Source organism: Neovison vison, chromosome 12 (genome assembly GCF_020171115.1).
Source record: "Neovison vison isolate M4711 chromosome 12, ASM_NN_V1, whole genome shotgun sequence".
In the NCBI taxonomy this organism is placed as follows: domain Eukaryota; kingdom Metazoa; phylum Chordata; class Mammalia; order Carnivora; family Mustelidae; genus Neogale; species Neogale vison.
In genome coordinates this window covers 86,082,737-86,098,393 of record NC_058102.1, presented here as the reverse complement: position 1 = coordinate 86,098,393, position 15,657 = coordinate 86,082,737, and the positions used below count along the sequence as shown (strand labels likewise).

Below are 15,657 nucleotides of genomic sequence, written 5' to 3'. Positions count from 1 at the left end.
GATTTGGGGGTTATTTGCTACAATATTTAGCCTGCCCTGACTAATTTGGCTCCATCTTTGGAGAAACTGCCTTTAACTCCTGGATCTCAGTTTCCTTATCAGATAATGAGGGGTTCAAAATAGGGACTCTCTTAGTTGGGTTTCAACAATAACACTCCATTTATAGAGTCTTGTGTATTGTTTCCAAGTGGTTTCAAACTTTGCAAAAACTAATTATAGAATTTCTAAATTATAATAAGGAGTAAGTTCTCCGTTTACAGATGGGTTGGGTTCCAAAAGTGCAGGTAGGACTCCCTTGTTGGAACGTTGTTTCTGTGAGAAAATAGATTCAATATTTTAAAATATAAACCAACTTCTGCTTAACCCTCAGTTGTAAGGCCCTCTGATCCCCTGGTGGAGGCAGTGAGTGACGTGGAAGAGCAGGGACTGAGCAGAGGCTCTAGAGCATCTGAAAGGGAAAGAAGGGAGGTTAAGATGGACCAGACCACCAGGAAAATACAAATCAAAACCACAATGAGATACCACCTCACACCAGTCAGAATGGCTAAAATGAACAAATCAGGAAATGACAGATGCTGGCAAGGATGTGGAGAAAGGGGAACCCTCCTACACTGTTGGTGGGAATGCAAGCTGGTGTAACCACTCTGGAAAACAGCATGGAGGTTCCTCAAAAAGTTGAAAATGGAGCTTCCCTACGACCCAGCAATCCTACTACTGGGTATTTACCCTAAAGATACAAATGTAGTGATCCAAAGGGGCACGTGCACCCAAATGTTTACAGCAGCAATGTCCACAATAGCCAAACCATGGAAAGAACCTAGATGTCCATCATCAGATGAATGGATAAAGAAGATGTGGCATATATATGCCACATCCTATATATGCCACATCATATATATATATATAATATATTATATATATATATATATAATATATATAATGCAGCCATCAAAATAAATAAAACCTTTCCATTTGCAATGACGTGGATGGAACTAGAGGGTATTATGCTGAGCAAAATAAGTCAATCAGAGAAAGACAATTATCATATAATCTCCCTTATATGAGGAATTTGAGAGGCAAATTTGAGAGGGGTTTGGGGCGTAGGGAAGGAAAAAATCAAACAAGATGGGATTGGGAGGGAGACAAACCATAGAGACTCTTAATCTCACAAAACAAACTGAGGGTTGCTGGGGAGAGAGGAGTAGGGAGAGGGTGGTTGGGTTATGGACACTGGGGAGGTTATGTGCTTTGGTGAGTGCTGTGAAGTGTATAAACCTGGTGATTCACAGACCTGTACCCCTGGGGCAAATAACACATTATATATTAATTAAAAAGAAATGGACCAGACCATGGTTAGGCCATCAGCTGCACAAGGTTCCTTAGGAAGCCATGGAAATCATTATACATGTCAATCATTCCTGTCTTGGATATTTCCAATTCTTTATATACACACCTCTGCATTTTAACTATTCTTGTGTATATGTTCTGTGCAGGACAGAGATGAATTTTCCATGAGGCTAATGAAGCTGAAGCTTCAGCATCCTCATTCACACATAGAACACTTCTAAGGCCCTAAAAAACGTGTCTGCAAGGTCATTTGTTTTTGTACAATTTGAAAAAATAAGATATGTTAACTGCAGGTGGTTAAAACTTCGATTTCCCACTTTGGTGTCCCTTCCTTCACATTTGCCCTTGTGTTAAATGGCACTGGAATGGTTACAGGCAGTTTTGGAATCAGCTAAGGGGAAGCTTAGTTGGAGATACACTCCATGGAAGTCTAAAATTACTTCCATGTATAGCTGAACTTTCACCACTGAAGGAATAACTCTAGAAGTCTCTTATCAACCCATGTGCTGACTTACCTCATGTTATAGCCTAAAGATACAAAGCCAGAGTTCAAATCAAGACCTAAACGTGTCCTACATTTAGCACCTGGTACCAGAAGTGTGCAGGAGTGGAGGAAAATAAAGTTTAGAAGATGTACAAAGCAGAAGCTAGTCTGAAGAAAATTTTTCCAATTGTCAGCTGTGCAAAAATATGAGCAGAGGATTCTGTCCATATTGACATCTAGTCAAAATAAGTTTTGCCCTGGTGGTAATATACTCAGTAACACAGTATATTATTATAAATGTACCATACATTCTTTTCTCTTTTGATGGGAACTGTTCAAAATACAATTTGTCAGAATTCCTATCTTTATATTTTTTTCATGACACAAATTACCAATATCAAAACAGTTAAAAAACCCAAAATACACCAATCATAATGAGGTTCTAAAGGCAAATTGGGTAGTGAATGTAGTCAATTTGAAGAGTATATCTAAGATTAATTAGTCTTTGCATGGGAAAAATTTTTTAAGCTGACAAATTATCACAAAAAATCCTATAATAATTTGATGAATTAAATGAGAGTCATGGGGCGCCTGGGTGGCTCAGGGGGTTAGCCTTTGCCTTCGGCTCAGGTCATGATCCCAGTGTCCTGGGATTGAGCCCTGCGTTGGGCTTTCTGCTCTTCAGGGAGCCTGCTTCCCTTCCTCTCTCTCTCTGCCTGACTCTCTGCCTATTTGTGATCTCTGTCAAATAAATCAATAAAATCTTTAAATAAATAAATAAAAGAAGGTCACACTTGAATATTACCTTTTTCTTACATGTTTGGTTACATACTCTTTGGTGGCTTCTTCATATGGCAATTTTTAGAGAGGACAAAAAAGATAATTCAGTCTTTTCTTAGCATGGCAGATTAAATTTGCCGTTTATTTATTTTTTTTTTTTTAATTTGTTTATTTGGGGAGTAGGGGCAGAGGGAAAGGGAGAGAGAAATGAAAGCCGACTCTGCACTGAGCATGGAACCCAAAGCAGGGCTCAATCCCACAACCTTGAGATCATGACCCGAGCTGAAACTAAGAGTCGGATGCTTAACCAGCTTCACTATCCAGGCACCCCCAAATTTGCCTTTTATTATTTGATCATTTGGAATAGTCTCTTTCAGGTTCACAATTTGTTACTGACAATGTCATGTAAATTTCGTCTGTTAGCAAACTGGGGAAAAACTTGATCAGGTTTCTTTGATCTATGAGCTAAAATCCCAGAGGTTTTAAAAATGTGTTTTGTGGGGGCGCCTGGGTGGCTCAGTGGGTTAAGCCGCTGCCTTCGGCTCAGGTCATGATCTCAGAGTCCTGGGATCGAGTCCCGCATCGGGCTCTCTGCTCAGCAGGGAGTCTGCTTCCCCCTCTCTCTCTCTCTGCCTGCCTCTCTGCCTACTTGTGATTTCTCTCTGTCAAATAAATAAATAAAAAATCTTTAAAAAAAAAAAATGTGTTTTGTGGGGCGCCTGGGTGGCTCAGTGGGTTAAGCCGCTGCCTTCAGCTCTGGTCATGATCCCAGAGTGCTGGGATCGAGTCCCGCGTCGGGCTCTCTGCTCAGCGGGGAGCCTGCTTCCTCCTCTCTCTCTCTGCCTGCCTCTCTGCCTACATGTGATCTCTCTCTGTCAAATAAATAAAAAACTTTAAAAAAATGTGTTTTGTTGTGATTTATTTTCTCACTAAAATAAATATTCACTTCTACATGTCTCTATATTTGTAATCTTAAAAGTTTTTATTTAAATTCTAGTTAATAACATACCATGCAACAGTGGTTTCTGGAGTAGAATTCAGTGACTCATCGCTTATATACAACACACAGGGCTCATCACAAGTGCCCTCCTTCATCCCCATCCCCCACCCAGCCCACCACCCACCCACAAAGCACACCCACTCCCACAACTGTATAAGCATCAGGCTCCACAAAACCTGACCAGCTGCAGTGTAAAACATTTTCTCAGGTGCTGCTATAGCTACTTGAGGTGTTGGGCCTGGTGACTCAGGCCCCAAGCCTAGGAGCTGACTTGTCAGGTCATTCTGGGCCAATCAAAAATTAAAAAATGAACCCAGGTTCAAAAAGTCACCAGAGTGGATCAAATTAAAATGCCTCTTTATGGGCTCATCTCTGAGGTATTTTAGGTCCGCAGTAACATTACCAGACCCACCTCTATCTTTGCTTCTCAAGGATCCCTAGATTAAAAGGAGCCTGACATTCCCTATCTAGGCCTAGAGACTCCCGCCCGCCCATCCCCGTGAACAGTGTTTTAAACACTCAGAAATATGCCCATGTCCTTAATGAAATCAAACATTTCACTGGCAATAACATATACTGTGTTTAAACAACAACAAAAGGGTGTTTAAAAAAGCAAGGTGATTCCGTCTCCTTGAAAATTAAGGGTGGTCAAGGGTTTGTGCTAGCACCATCTAGTGACAAAAAGAGGTAAGTTTGGCTCACCAAAACCTGTCAAAACACTGGGGAGAGAAATGATACCAGTGGTGCTGTCCCACGCTTTTCTGGAAGCTGTTCAGAGTACTATGGTTTACTCGATTCCACTATGCCTTTTGGTCTTTAATTTATGACCCCAAATAGATCAGGCAGAGATGGAAGTATGAAGTACAAACTGGGAGGGCAAGAGACAGGGTCCATTTTAACCTCTGATACACTATCTGTAGGGGTCACACCTCTGTCCCTTAGAAGTTCAGCAAGCCACTGGCTTCATGTAGGAGACCCTTTAAGATGGCAGGCCAGGTGGGGAGAGGTCAACACAACTCTGCTGACTCCTGGCTGAACCTGTTGCATATTCTGGGCCATCCTGATTTCTAACTGGAAACTGCTCCCTGGGCTAAACCCTCAGTTTCTCTCCTTACCAGCTCTGTTTTCTTTTCCTGCCTCTGGCTCAGTCCAAGTTTGGCCTAACTCCATTCCACTTCGTTTCAGTTTAGCTCCCTTCTTCCTTCCATTCTAATTTTCCCAAAACAAACCTGGCTTTAGGCATGTACTTGTAGCTTTTATTGAGTTTGTTTTTGTTATCCTAGATTTTACTTCATGTGGTAAGTACATTTAATATGGGATCTACCCTCTTAACAGATTTTTAAGTGTACAGCATGATATTGCTATCTATAGGCACAATATTGTACAACAGATCTCCAGGCCTTATTCATCTTGGATGACTGAAACTTGGCAGTCATTGATTAGCAATTCTCCCTATCCCTCGCCCCTCGTCCCTAGCGGCTATCATTAAAGTCCTTGTTTCTATGAATTTGACTATTTTAGATAACTTACATAAGGGCAATCACACAGTATTTGACTTCCATGACTACCTTATTTTACTTAGCGAAATGTCCTCAAGTTTCATCCATGTTATCACATATGGCAGGATTTCTTTCTTTCTTAGGATGAAAAATATTCCACTATATATAATGCTACATTTCTTTTATCTGTTGATCTATTCAGTGGACATTTAAGTTGTTTCCACATCTTGACTCTTGTGAATAGTGTCGCAATGAACATGGGAGTGCTATTACCTCTTGGAGAACTTTATATAAATGTTTTTGGATAAATACCCAGACATGGAATTGCTGGGTCATATGGTAAGTTCTGTTTTTAATTTTTAAAAGGATTTCCATAGAGGCTGCACCATTTAACATTCCCACCAACAGTGTACAAGGGTTCCACTTTCTCTGCATGTTTGCCAGAACATTTGCCTTGTTTTTGTTCTTCCATAATAGCTATCCTAACATATGTGACGAGATGTCTGACTGTGGTTTTGATTTGCATTTCCTTGATGATTAGTAACATTTGAGTGTCTTTTCATATACCTGTTGGTCATTTATATGCTTTCCTTTGGGGAAATGTCTATTTAAATCCCTTGCCCAGGGGCACCTGGGTAGCTCAGTGAGTTAAAGCCTCTGCCTTTGGCTCAGGTCATGATCCCAGGGTCCTGGGATCGAGCCCCACATTGGGCTCTCTGCTCAGCAGGGAGCCTGCTTCTCTTCCCCCACCCCCTTCTCCGCCTGCCTCTCTGCCTACTTGTGAACTGTCAAATAAATAAATAAAATCCTTAAAAAAGAAAAAAAATCCCTTGCCCAGGGGCCCCCGGGGTGGCTCAGTTGTTAAGCGGCTGCCTTTGGCTCAGGTCATGATCCCAGAGTCCTGGGATAGAGCCCTGCATGGGACTCCCTGCTCAGCAGAAAGCTTATTTCTCTCTCTCCCACTCCCCCTGCTTGTGTTCCCTTTCTCACTGTTTCTCTCTCTGTCAAATAAATAAATAAAATATTTTAAAAAATAAATCCTTTGCCCATTTTTAAAGTTATGTTATTAGTTCTTCTGCTATTGAGTTATGAGAGTTTGTTATACACTTTGGAAATTAATTCCTTATCTAATTCAAATCTATGGTTTGCAAACATTTTCTCCCCTTCTTTAAGTTGCCTTTTTACTCTATCAATGGATTTCCTTGCTGTAAGTTTGATGTAGTCTCACTTGTCTATTGTTGTCTCTGCTTTTCGTGTTACAGCCGTAAAATCATTGCCAAGATCAGTGTTTCTTTTTTTTTCTACCTATCAAACAGTTTGAGGTCTTACATTTAAATTCTTCATCCACTATTTTGCATACGAGTATCCAGTTTTCCCACCCCCATTTCTTGATACTGAGTTTTCATTCAGCAGATACTTATTGAGCATCTTTGGGCCAGGCTTTATGGTACGTACAGGGGATTCAAGGCTGAATAACATAATGGTTACAAGCACATCCTCTGGAACCAGACTGCCTAGGCTCAAATCCTGGTACCATCATTTCTAACTGCATGACCTTGAGCAGGTTACAAATTAGTGGTACCCCAATGTCCTCATATTTATATAAAAAGGGGGGGGTAACTACGGTCTTTTCCTCACAGGATTGATGTGATTATTGAAAGAATATATGTAGAGATCTTAGACGGGTGTCTGGCACCCGTTAAGCACTCTCAAGTGCTGGCTCTTAAGGCATTGTCCTTGCCTCTCAAGGAGCTCAAAACTTATACTCGCCCCTATCCACCTGACCTACTTGGCAGTCAGGGCCATCTTGCTCTTTTGACACTTCAAATGACCAGCTCCCAGCTACCTTTTCCTGGAACCATGAGATGAACGGGGTACAAGTTCCTGTATCACAGTCCTTGCGTGACTCTGGGTAAGTATTATCTACCCTCTGGGTCTCTCTCACCTAATGCACTTGTAAAGGAAAGTAGCTGGGCCAAAATTGATTTCCAACATCCCAACAATCTCATTGTTCTGGTTAGCTCAAGTTGAAACTATGTCAGCTTGGGAAGTCGCTTAACCTCTCTGCCTTAGTTTCCTCACCTGTAAAATGGGATAATATTACTAACCACCTCCTAGACTGTGCTGATAGTTCAACACGGCAACGCAAACCCGGTTGGCAGCGCTTTCCCAGACAGCCTCACGTTCAGACCCACCCGCCTCCGCCATTCAACGCCTGCGCGCTGGCGTCCCTGCCGCTCGCTAGCCGGTTCCCGACTTCCGGTTCCGCCGGGACCCGAAGGCCAGACCGACTAATGGCGGCGTCCATGGGAAAGGCCACCGGGGGCGTTGAAGAGGCCGCGACGGAAGAGGAACCGCGAATTCTGGAACCCGGGGCAGCCCCGTTTGGAAACTTCCCTCATTATTCCCGCTTCCATCCTCCAGAAGAACGGCTCCGCCTCCTGCCCCCGGAGCTGCTTCGCCGGCTCTTTCCTCAGAGTTCCGAAACGAGGCCGATCCTGGGGCTCGACGTGGGGTGTAACTCTGGGGTGAGTGACGGGGGCGGGGTCGGAGGTCGGGGAGCTGGGCGGTTGGCTTCCTCCGCTTTCGCTGGGGCTTTGGTTTGGGCGGGGCATTACACCCACCACTTTCAGAATGAGTATAAAGGCGTCGCCTGGGCCAACCCCTTGCTGCAGCTACCGGACCTCCAGGGTCCCACCACCATCTCTCTTAGGAATCGTGGGGGAGGAACAATTTTTAACTCCGTTCCAAATCCTGCGTCCCTCTGTTGAGTTCGCCCCCTCACGGCCAAACCTCATGTGGGTAGGGCCACCGTATTTGGGCTTCTGGCATTTGCCTTCTGTCCAGCGTGGCTGGCGACCTGGCTTCATAGAGGGGGCTTCCTGAGACCCACCTTTGGGATCACAGGGTTGGGATTGGTTTCTGGGGAGAGGTGAGCCGGGGTGACAGAATCATGTCTGGAATTTATTTTTATTTTTATTTTTTTAAGATTTTATTTATTTGACAGAGAGAGAGATCACAAGTAGGCAGAGAGGCAGGCGGGGGCGGGGGAAGCAGGCTCCCCGCTGAGCAGAGAGCTCCATGCGGGGCTTGATCCCAAGACCCTGAGATCATGACCTGAGTTGAAGGCAGAGGCTTTAACCCACTGAGCCACCCAGGCGCCCCTCATGTCTGGAATTTAGATTCGGGTACCATATAGTGTAGGATAGACACTGAAGCCAAGTGGATATTTATTTAAAAAGCAGTGTGTTGGGGCGCCTGGGTGGCTTACTGGGTTAAGCCGCTGCCTTCGGCTCAGGTCATGATCTCAGGGTCCTGAGAAGGAGTCCCACATCGGGCTCTCTGCTCAGCAGGGGGCCTGCTTCCCTTCCTCTCTCTCTGCCTACTTGTAATCTCTGTCTGTCAAATAAATAAATAAAATCTTAAAAAAAAAAAAAAAAGGCAGTGTGTTGACCGAGTACAGTGGAGAGGATGAGAGGGAGAATACAGCTTCCTGGCGGAGGAAGGCATTGCCACGTCTTCTTACCACAAAGTATTCTTAGGCATAGAGTGATTATAGTGAAATCACGTCCAGAATATCAAAATGTCTCTGGGACACCTATCTGTAACTACTCGCATATCCTAGAGGAACAGACATTCTAACCCTATGATTGCAAATCACAGGCATGTAATAAAAAGTAAGCCTCTATTCCTGACCCTAAATTCTTCTTTCCCCCTACATAGTGGCACCCGCTCTTTATAATTTCTTGGGTATGCATCCTATGTGTACACAAGCATTTATGTATGTATAAATATCCCACCTCTTTTAGCTTTATACATAGTAACACTGTTTTTCACCTTGCTTTTCACTTGATAATTTGTAGGTCACCTATGTCACTACATTTTTTTAGCAGCTTCAAAATTGTATGTATGTACCATAATTTATAGGGTGCTTTATTCACATTTCTAAAACTCCCAGGTCCCACTCTGTACTGATTGAGGATCTGGGGTGATTGAGCCCTTGAGTCTTTTTTTTTTTTTTTTTTTAAGATTTTGTTTATTTATTTATTTGACAGAGAGAGCGCACGAGCTAGGGGAGCGACAAGGAGAGGGAGAAGCAGGCTCCCCTATGAACAGAGAGCCTGATGTGAGGCTCCATCCCAGGACCCTGGAATCATGATCTGAGCCTAAGGCAGATGCTTAACTTACTGAGCCACCCAGGCACCCCTGTATTTTCTTTTTTAAGCTTCTTGGGTGTTCTGAGATTGGGGAATTGAGGATGGAGAGGGTGAAGAGATGTGGAGAAGAGACTGATGTGACAAAATGACTAGTCAAATTGGCATACCCGGGGCACCTGGGTGGCTCAGTGGGTTAAGCCGCTGCCTTCGGCTCAGGTCATGATCTCCGGGTCCTGGGATGGAGTCCCGCATCGGGCTCTCTGCTCAGCAGGGGGCCTGCTTCCCTTCCCCTCTCTCTGCCTGCCTCTCTGCCTACTGTGATCTCTCTCTGTCAAATAAATAAATAAAATCTTTAAAAAAAAAATATTGGCATACCCAAGATCATAGAGGAAGAGGGAGTAAACAAAGATAGAAGCATACAAATGGGGAGAAAATTAAGCAGCATAGTATAGGACCTTCCTACTCAAAATGTGGTCCTTGATCTGTAGCATCAGTATGACTTGGACACTTACTAGAAATGCAGACTCTCAGGGTGGCTGGGTGACTCTGACAGCTAAGAGTCCGACTCTTGGTCTCAGCTCGGGTCTTGATCTCAGGGTTGTGAATTCAAGCCCCACATTGGGCTGTATGCTAGGTATAGAGCCTACTTAAAAAACAAAAACAAAAAAAGACCAAAAAAACTTAGAAATACAGGGGCACCTGGGTGGCTCAGTGGGTTAAGCCTCTGCCTTCGGCTCAGGTCATGATCTCGGGGTCCTGGGATCAAGTCCTACATTGGGTTCTCTGCTCAGCGTGGAGCCTGCTTCCCCTCTCTCTCTGCCTGCCTCTCTGCCTACTTGTGATCTTTGTCAAATAAATAAATAAAATCTTAAAAAAAAAAAAAACTACAAATACAGAACCTCAGTTCCCCTCCTCCACAGTCTACTAAATCAGCATCTTTATTTTAATAAGATTCATAGGTGATATTAATTAATTATTTATACACATAGTAATTAATTAATTAATTAATTATTAATACACATATTAAAATGTGAGTAGCCTGGTATAGAGGAAAGAACCTAATGTAGCCTAAATCATTCCATATACTAACTATGTGACATTGGACAATCATTAGCCTCTTAATCATAATTTTTAAAATGTAGAATTTTTTGTGAACTATGCCACACATGCAGAAAACATAAATTATACTTTATGAATTATTATAATGTTGACGCCTTTATGACAGTTGTCCAGATCAAGAATAAAACATTATCATAGGAATCCCTCATATCACTACCCCTGTTCATAAACCCCCCTCTCCATCCAGAGGTAAAAACTAGCCTGACATTTATTATTATTTACTTGCTTTTCTTTTTTTTTTTTTTTTTTAAGATTTTATTTATTCATTTGACAGAAGTCACAAGTAGGCAGAGAGGCAGGCAGAGAGAGAGAGAGGAGGAAGCAGGCTCCCTGCTGAGCAGAGAGTCTGATGCAGGGCTCAATCCCAGGACCCCAGGATCATGACCTGAACCAAAGGCAGAGGCTTTAACCCACTGAGCCACGCCAGTGCCCCACTTGCTTTTCTTTATAACTCACTATTTTTGTATCCCTAAGCAATGTAGTTTAATCTTGCCCGTTTTTGAACTTCATATAAATGGAAGGTTGCCATGTATTTTATTTTGTGTCTTGCTTTTTCACTCAGCATTGTATATTTGTGAGAGTCATCTATATTGATACACTGAGCTGAATTCCTTCATTTGTAACTGCTATTTAGAGCACCCTAATTAATATACCACATTTATTTATCCATGCTGCTATTATTGGACATTAGGTGATTTCCCGCCACACTTTCTTCACCTGCACAAAGGGCATGAGTATTTTCTTTACAGGATTGTTGCACAGAGTAAATGAGGTGATACATAAAAATGCCTTGAAAAAGTGGATTAGAACAACACAAATTTGAATTGGTTATAATGGTTATAGAAGTCATCATTAGAGAAGGGAGATGGTGACTTGTTTACAGGTCAGAAAGGTGCTGAGTTGGTGAAAATCACAAATCATTAGACTTGGCTAGAAGGAAGATCAGCAGGGACTTTTGGGAGTAATGGGTGCAGAAGCAGAGGAAATCCCAGAACGGGGTGGTGAAGCATAAGCCATGTAATAATATTGAGGCTGTAGAATGAAGGCTAAATAAGGAATCTTTGGAATCCAGACTTACCCAAACACAAGTCTGGAAAGCAGATTTTTATAATACGGTGCTTGCTGTGTTCTTCACCTTCCTGATAAGGAACACTGGTTATGACCTTGGAACTCTTTGCTCCTCCCTGGGATCTGAGATACCAAAAAAGAAAGGAGAAAAAAGTGAGTTTACCAGCATATTACTTAAGCTGGAAAAGACTGCTCTCGGCTCCTTTTCCGCACTCATTTGGGTGTAACTTTAAACCATACAACCCAATGTACCATCAATGTCAGGAAAGTATAGAGAGGATACATTACAGCTGGAGACCCCTGGAGGGTGCTGAGAATCTGCTCTGTGGAAAACTTTTTTGGCAACCTCCTTAGTCTAGGAGCTTCACATCCTATAAAGCCAAGAGTATGTAACAGTCTGATGGGATGAAGAGAAATAGAGGTTTTTCTTCTATTCACTGGTTGAGAGCTGCAATGACAAAGCTCTTCTGGATTTCTCTAGGATCTGAGTGTGGCTCTATACAAACACTTCCTTTCCCTACGTGATGGGGAGACCTGCTCAGATGCCTCAAGAGAACTCCATCTACTCTGCTGCGACATAGATCCAGTCCTGGTGGAGCGAGCTGAAAAAGAATGCCCTTTTCCTGATGCCCTGACCTTTATCACCCTGGACTTTATGAATCAAAGGACCCGGAAAGTTCTCTTGAGCTCTTTCTTAAGCCAATTTGGACGTTCAGTTTTTGACATTGGCTTCTGCATGTCAGTAACCATGTGGATTCATCTGAACCACGGGGACCATGGCCTGTGGGAGTTCCTGGCCCACCTTTCCTCCCTTTGCCGCTACCTCCTTGTGGAGCCACAGCCCTGGAAGTGTTACCGGGCAGCTGCACGGCGTCTCCGGAAGCTGGGTCTTCATGATTTTGACCACTTCCGTTCCCTTACCATCCGAGGTGATATGGCCAGTGAGATTGTGCAGATCTTAACCCAGGACCATGGCATGGAATTAGTTTGCTGCTTTGGCAACACCAGCTGGGACCGAAGCCTTCTGCTCTTCAGGACAAAAGAAACCAGAGACTCATCCAATTCCTGAATTACTGACAGAGGAAGGGAAAGAAAGGAATAGATTAGGCTACTGGAGACAGTGAGATGGGGTGAGTCTAGATGGGGGAAGACCAGGAAAGAGGTATTGAAAGGGTGTTTTACTAAGAATTAAGTTAACTTAATTCATGATTGTAAGGCAGCCTCAAAACGTGGCAGAAGCTTTTGGCAAAATGTGCAGGACATGCATTTGAAAGAATCAGTATCTATTCCCTACTGTTTGAGTTCATCCTGGAAGGATTACTGTGGAGCAATGAGCTGGGCTGTCCAGATTGAGATGGCCTAGAGAAAGTGATCTTGGTTCTAAGATATGGAAGGGGCTGCTTTTAATGGTTAGAGACGTAGACCAGGCTAGCCTTAGAATGTGTCAGGTCCATTGGCAACTTGAATCCAATCTGGCTTCTTCAGGCATTTCTGAATTTATTCACCCTGCCTTTAGGCAAAACCTCACAATACAATCTGGAAAGAAGAGTCACTGGCCTGGCTAAAGGAGAGGGTTGGTAAGAAAAACATCTTATCTTTCCAGAACAGGTCAAGTGTCCAACATGCTCTGGCTCAGCACAGCAGGTAACAGATACTGGCCAAAATGAACTGACTAGCATTTATAAAATGTTTAAAAGATTTAAATTATGAACCCAATATCCAGCTAGTCCAAAAGAAATTAATGAAGTGGGATTGTATAATATGTATAATAAAAGTGACTTGAGTATGATTGAGAATGTCCTGTGATTCTGGCATTGGTAGGAAACTTCTGCTTTTAACCACTCCCATCCAGGGAAGGTTTCAGCTAAGAAGAAGAACCTCACCCAAGCTCAGAATGGAAAATACACCAGAGAGTAAGTTAATTCAGGACTTTTTTCGTTAGCATCCTCTGCCAAAGCATACCAGTATAGGGGTGGGAATATGTGCAGGGAAGCAGGCATAAAATGCAGTCTACAGTTGGATGACTTTAGCATAAATGCTGTGGAATTGGTGTCACTGTGGAAATGTCTGTCAGGTTTTTGACACCTGTGACTTGAGTCCAAGGGAAAGTGGAAGATGGAGAAAGATTTGTTTGGTGGAGAGAAGATGAGAAAACAAAATATAGGTAAGAAGGGAGACTAGATTGATGAGCTCCAAAATCCTTAAGGTCCTATTATTTTCTGAAGTTATAGAAGGAGTAGGGAATAAGGGAGTCTGAACCACCAGTTCGACTTTGGATCTCTTGCTGGAGAAGTTAGAAAAGTTCCTGCTAGAGAATTTGAGCTTTATACATGACAGAGCAACAACTAGTGCAGTCCCTAAACAGCAGAACGGAACCAAAACCTTCATTTAGGAAAACCAGTTTTTCTATTTTGTGCAGGATAATTACGTGGTTGGTGCCATTTCCAATCTCAGACTCCAGTACTACTTTTCAATCTTTTTATATTCCAGTTCCTGATCACTTTCATCCTAGTGACTCTTCTAGACTTTTACCCTTCTACAGGTTCTTGACTATATCCCAGCTCCATTCATCTAAGCAGATGACCTTAGCCACCAACCAGCGCCATTCTTGTTTGCTGTGTCAGAAAGTCTTTCTTGCCCTCTATCTTAAACCCCTTCATCTTCCCTCCTTTTCACTTCTGAACTTACCCAGTGAGCTTTTACCCAGATAATCTCTGCCCGAATTCCTGATCCCAACCTCTACTGCCTCTCCCCAACTGTGTTTTTTGAGGATTCCCTTGGGTGTCTCCTTGGCCTCATTGACTCCTTCCTGTCCACCTGCCAGCATGCTCAGTTCTCTCTCATCTTCAAAACCAACTTTTCCTTTGTCCAGTCTCCCTTCAGGTTTATTCAGTCTCTCTCCCTCTATCTTTTTACCACCAAAAATGAGCAAAGTCCTTGAAAGAATAAACCCCAGAGCCGCTGCTCTCTGATTTCCCATTCATCAGTGACCCCCTTATTGCCAAATCCTGAGGCCTTGTTCAGTCTTCCCTGGGTCAAGGCAGTAGTCACTACTGACCCCTTCTTCTTTTGAACTGTTTTCCTTGGTTTCTTCATCATGCCCTTAACCATTTTTCTCTTCCTATCTCTTAGTTTTTCTCTACTCTTGAAGGACTTCAAGTTTTAATTGAACTTAAGTTACCTGGAGAGTCCTGGATTCATCTCCAGAAACAGTGATTCAGGTTAGGAATGGGGTCTGGAAATTGGTTTGGCTTGATTAGATTTTTTTTTTTTTTTTTGCGTTTTAAAAAAATTGTGCTAAAATGCATATACCATAAAATTTACCATTTTAACTGCTTTTAAGTGTGTAATTCCATAGCATTAAATACATTCACAATGAAGAGTCAGCTTTTTGTTAAAAAACCCCGAGGTGACTCTGTTGCAAACCAAAATAGACCACACTTTGATTGCTTAGGGTTCCTTAGGGTCCATCCAGTCCACTTCTACTCGGGTGAGTTCCTCCACTCCCCTACCTTTAGCAACCACCTATGTGCTGATCACTCCCAAATATATTGGTGACCCTACCTCCACAGTTGTAGGTTAATATTTTTCCTGTTTTGTAGTCATATCATCCTAGATAGTTGTTAGTCGCCTCAGAGTCAACATATCCCAAACTCATTACCCTCATTCCAAACCTAATCCTATCTGTGGCCTCCACCCATTGCTCAATCTGCAAACTTCAGTTGTCTCTTCACTATACCCCCCTTCACTGACAAAGTCACAAAGTCCAGTAAATTCTACCAATAACATGTAAATGCCATTTATTCCATCCCAGGTGGCTGGTGCCTACCAGGCATTTCTGTGTTAAGTCATCTACCCTCTAACCCCTACTGCCAGTTTTCCCTTCCTCAAATATCTAGTTATGCCAGTATTTTTTTTTAAAGATTTTATTTATCTGATAGAGAGAGAGATCACAAGTAGCCAGAGAGGCAGGCAGAGAGCCGGGGGGTGGGGGGAGCAGGCTCCCTGCTGAGCAGAGAGCCCGATGTGGGGCTCAATCCAAGGACCCTGGGATAATGACCTGAGCCGAAGACAGAGGCTTAACCCACTGAGCCACCCAGACACCCCTAGTTATGCCAGTATTATGCTTAAAAACCTTCAGTGGTTTCCTAGTGCCTAGAGTTCTGTCCTTTATCCAGTGCCTAAACCATTGTTGTTCAATAG

At 43.0% G+C, this 15,657-nt stretch overlaps 1 protein-coding gene across 1 annotated transcript; it reads left to right on the top strand.

Annotated features, from left to right (window-relative positions):
* Positions 1-7,385: 7,385 nt before the first annotated feature.
* Positions 7,386-13,247, top strand: BCDIN3D (BCDIN3 domain containing RNA methyltransferase). Its single transcript, XM_044227864.1, is given in 3 exon segments — positions 7,386-7,638; positions 11,936-12,501; positions 12,503-13,247. Coding segments are annotated over 3 exon segments (876 nt in total). The 5' UTR covers positions 7,386-7,404; the 3' UTR covers positions 12,579-13,247.
* The last annotated feature ends 2,410 nt before the right edge of the window (positions 13,248-15,657 follow it).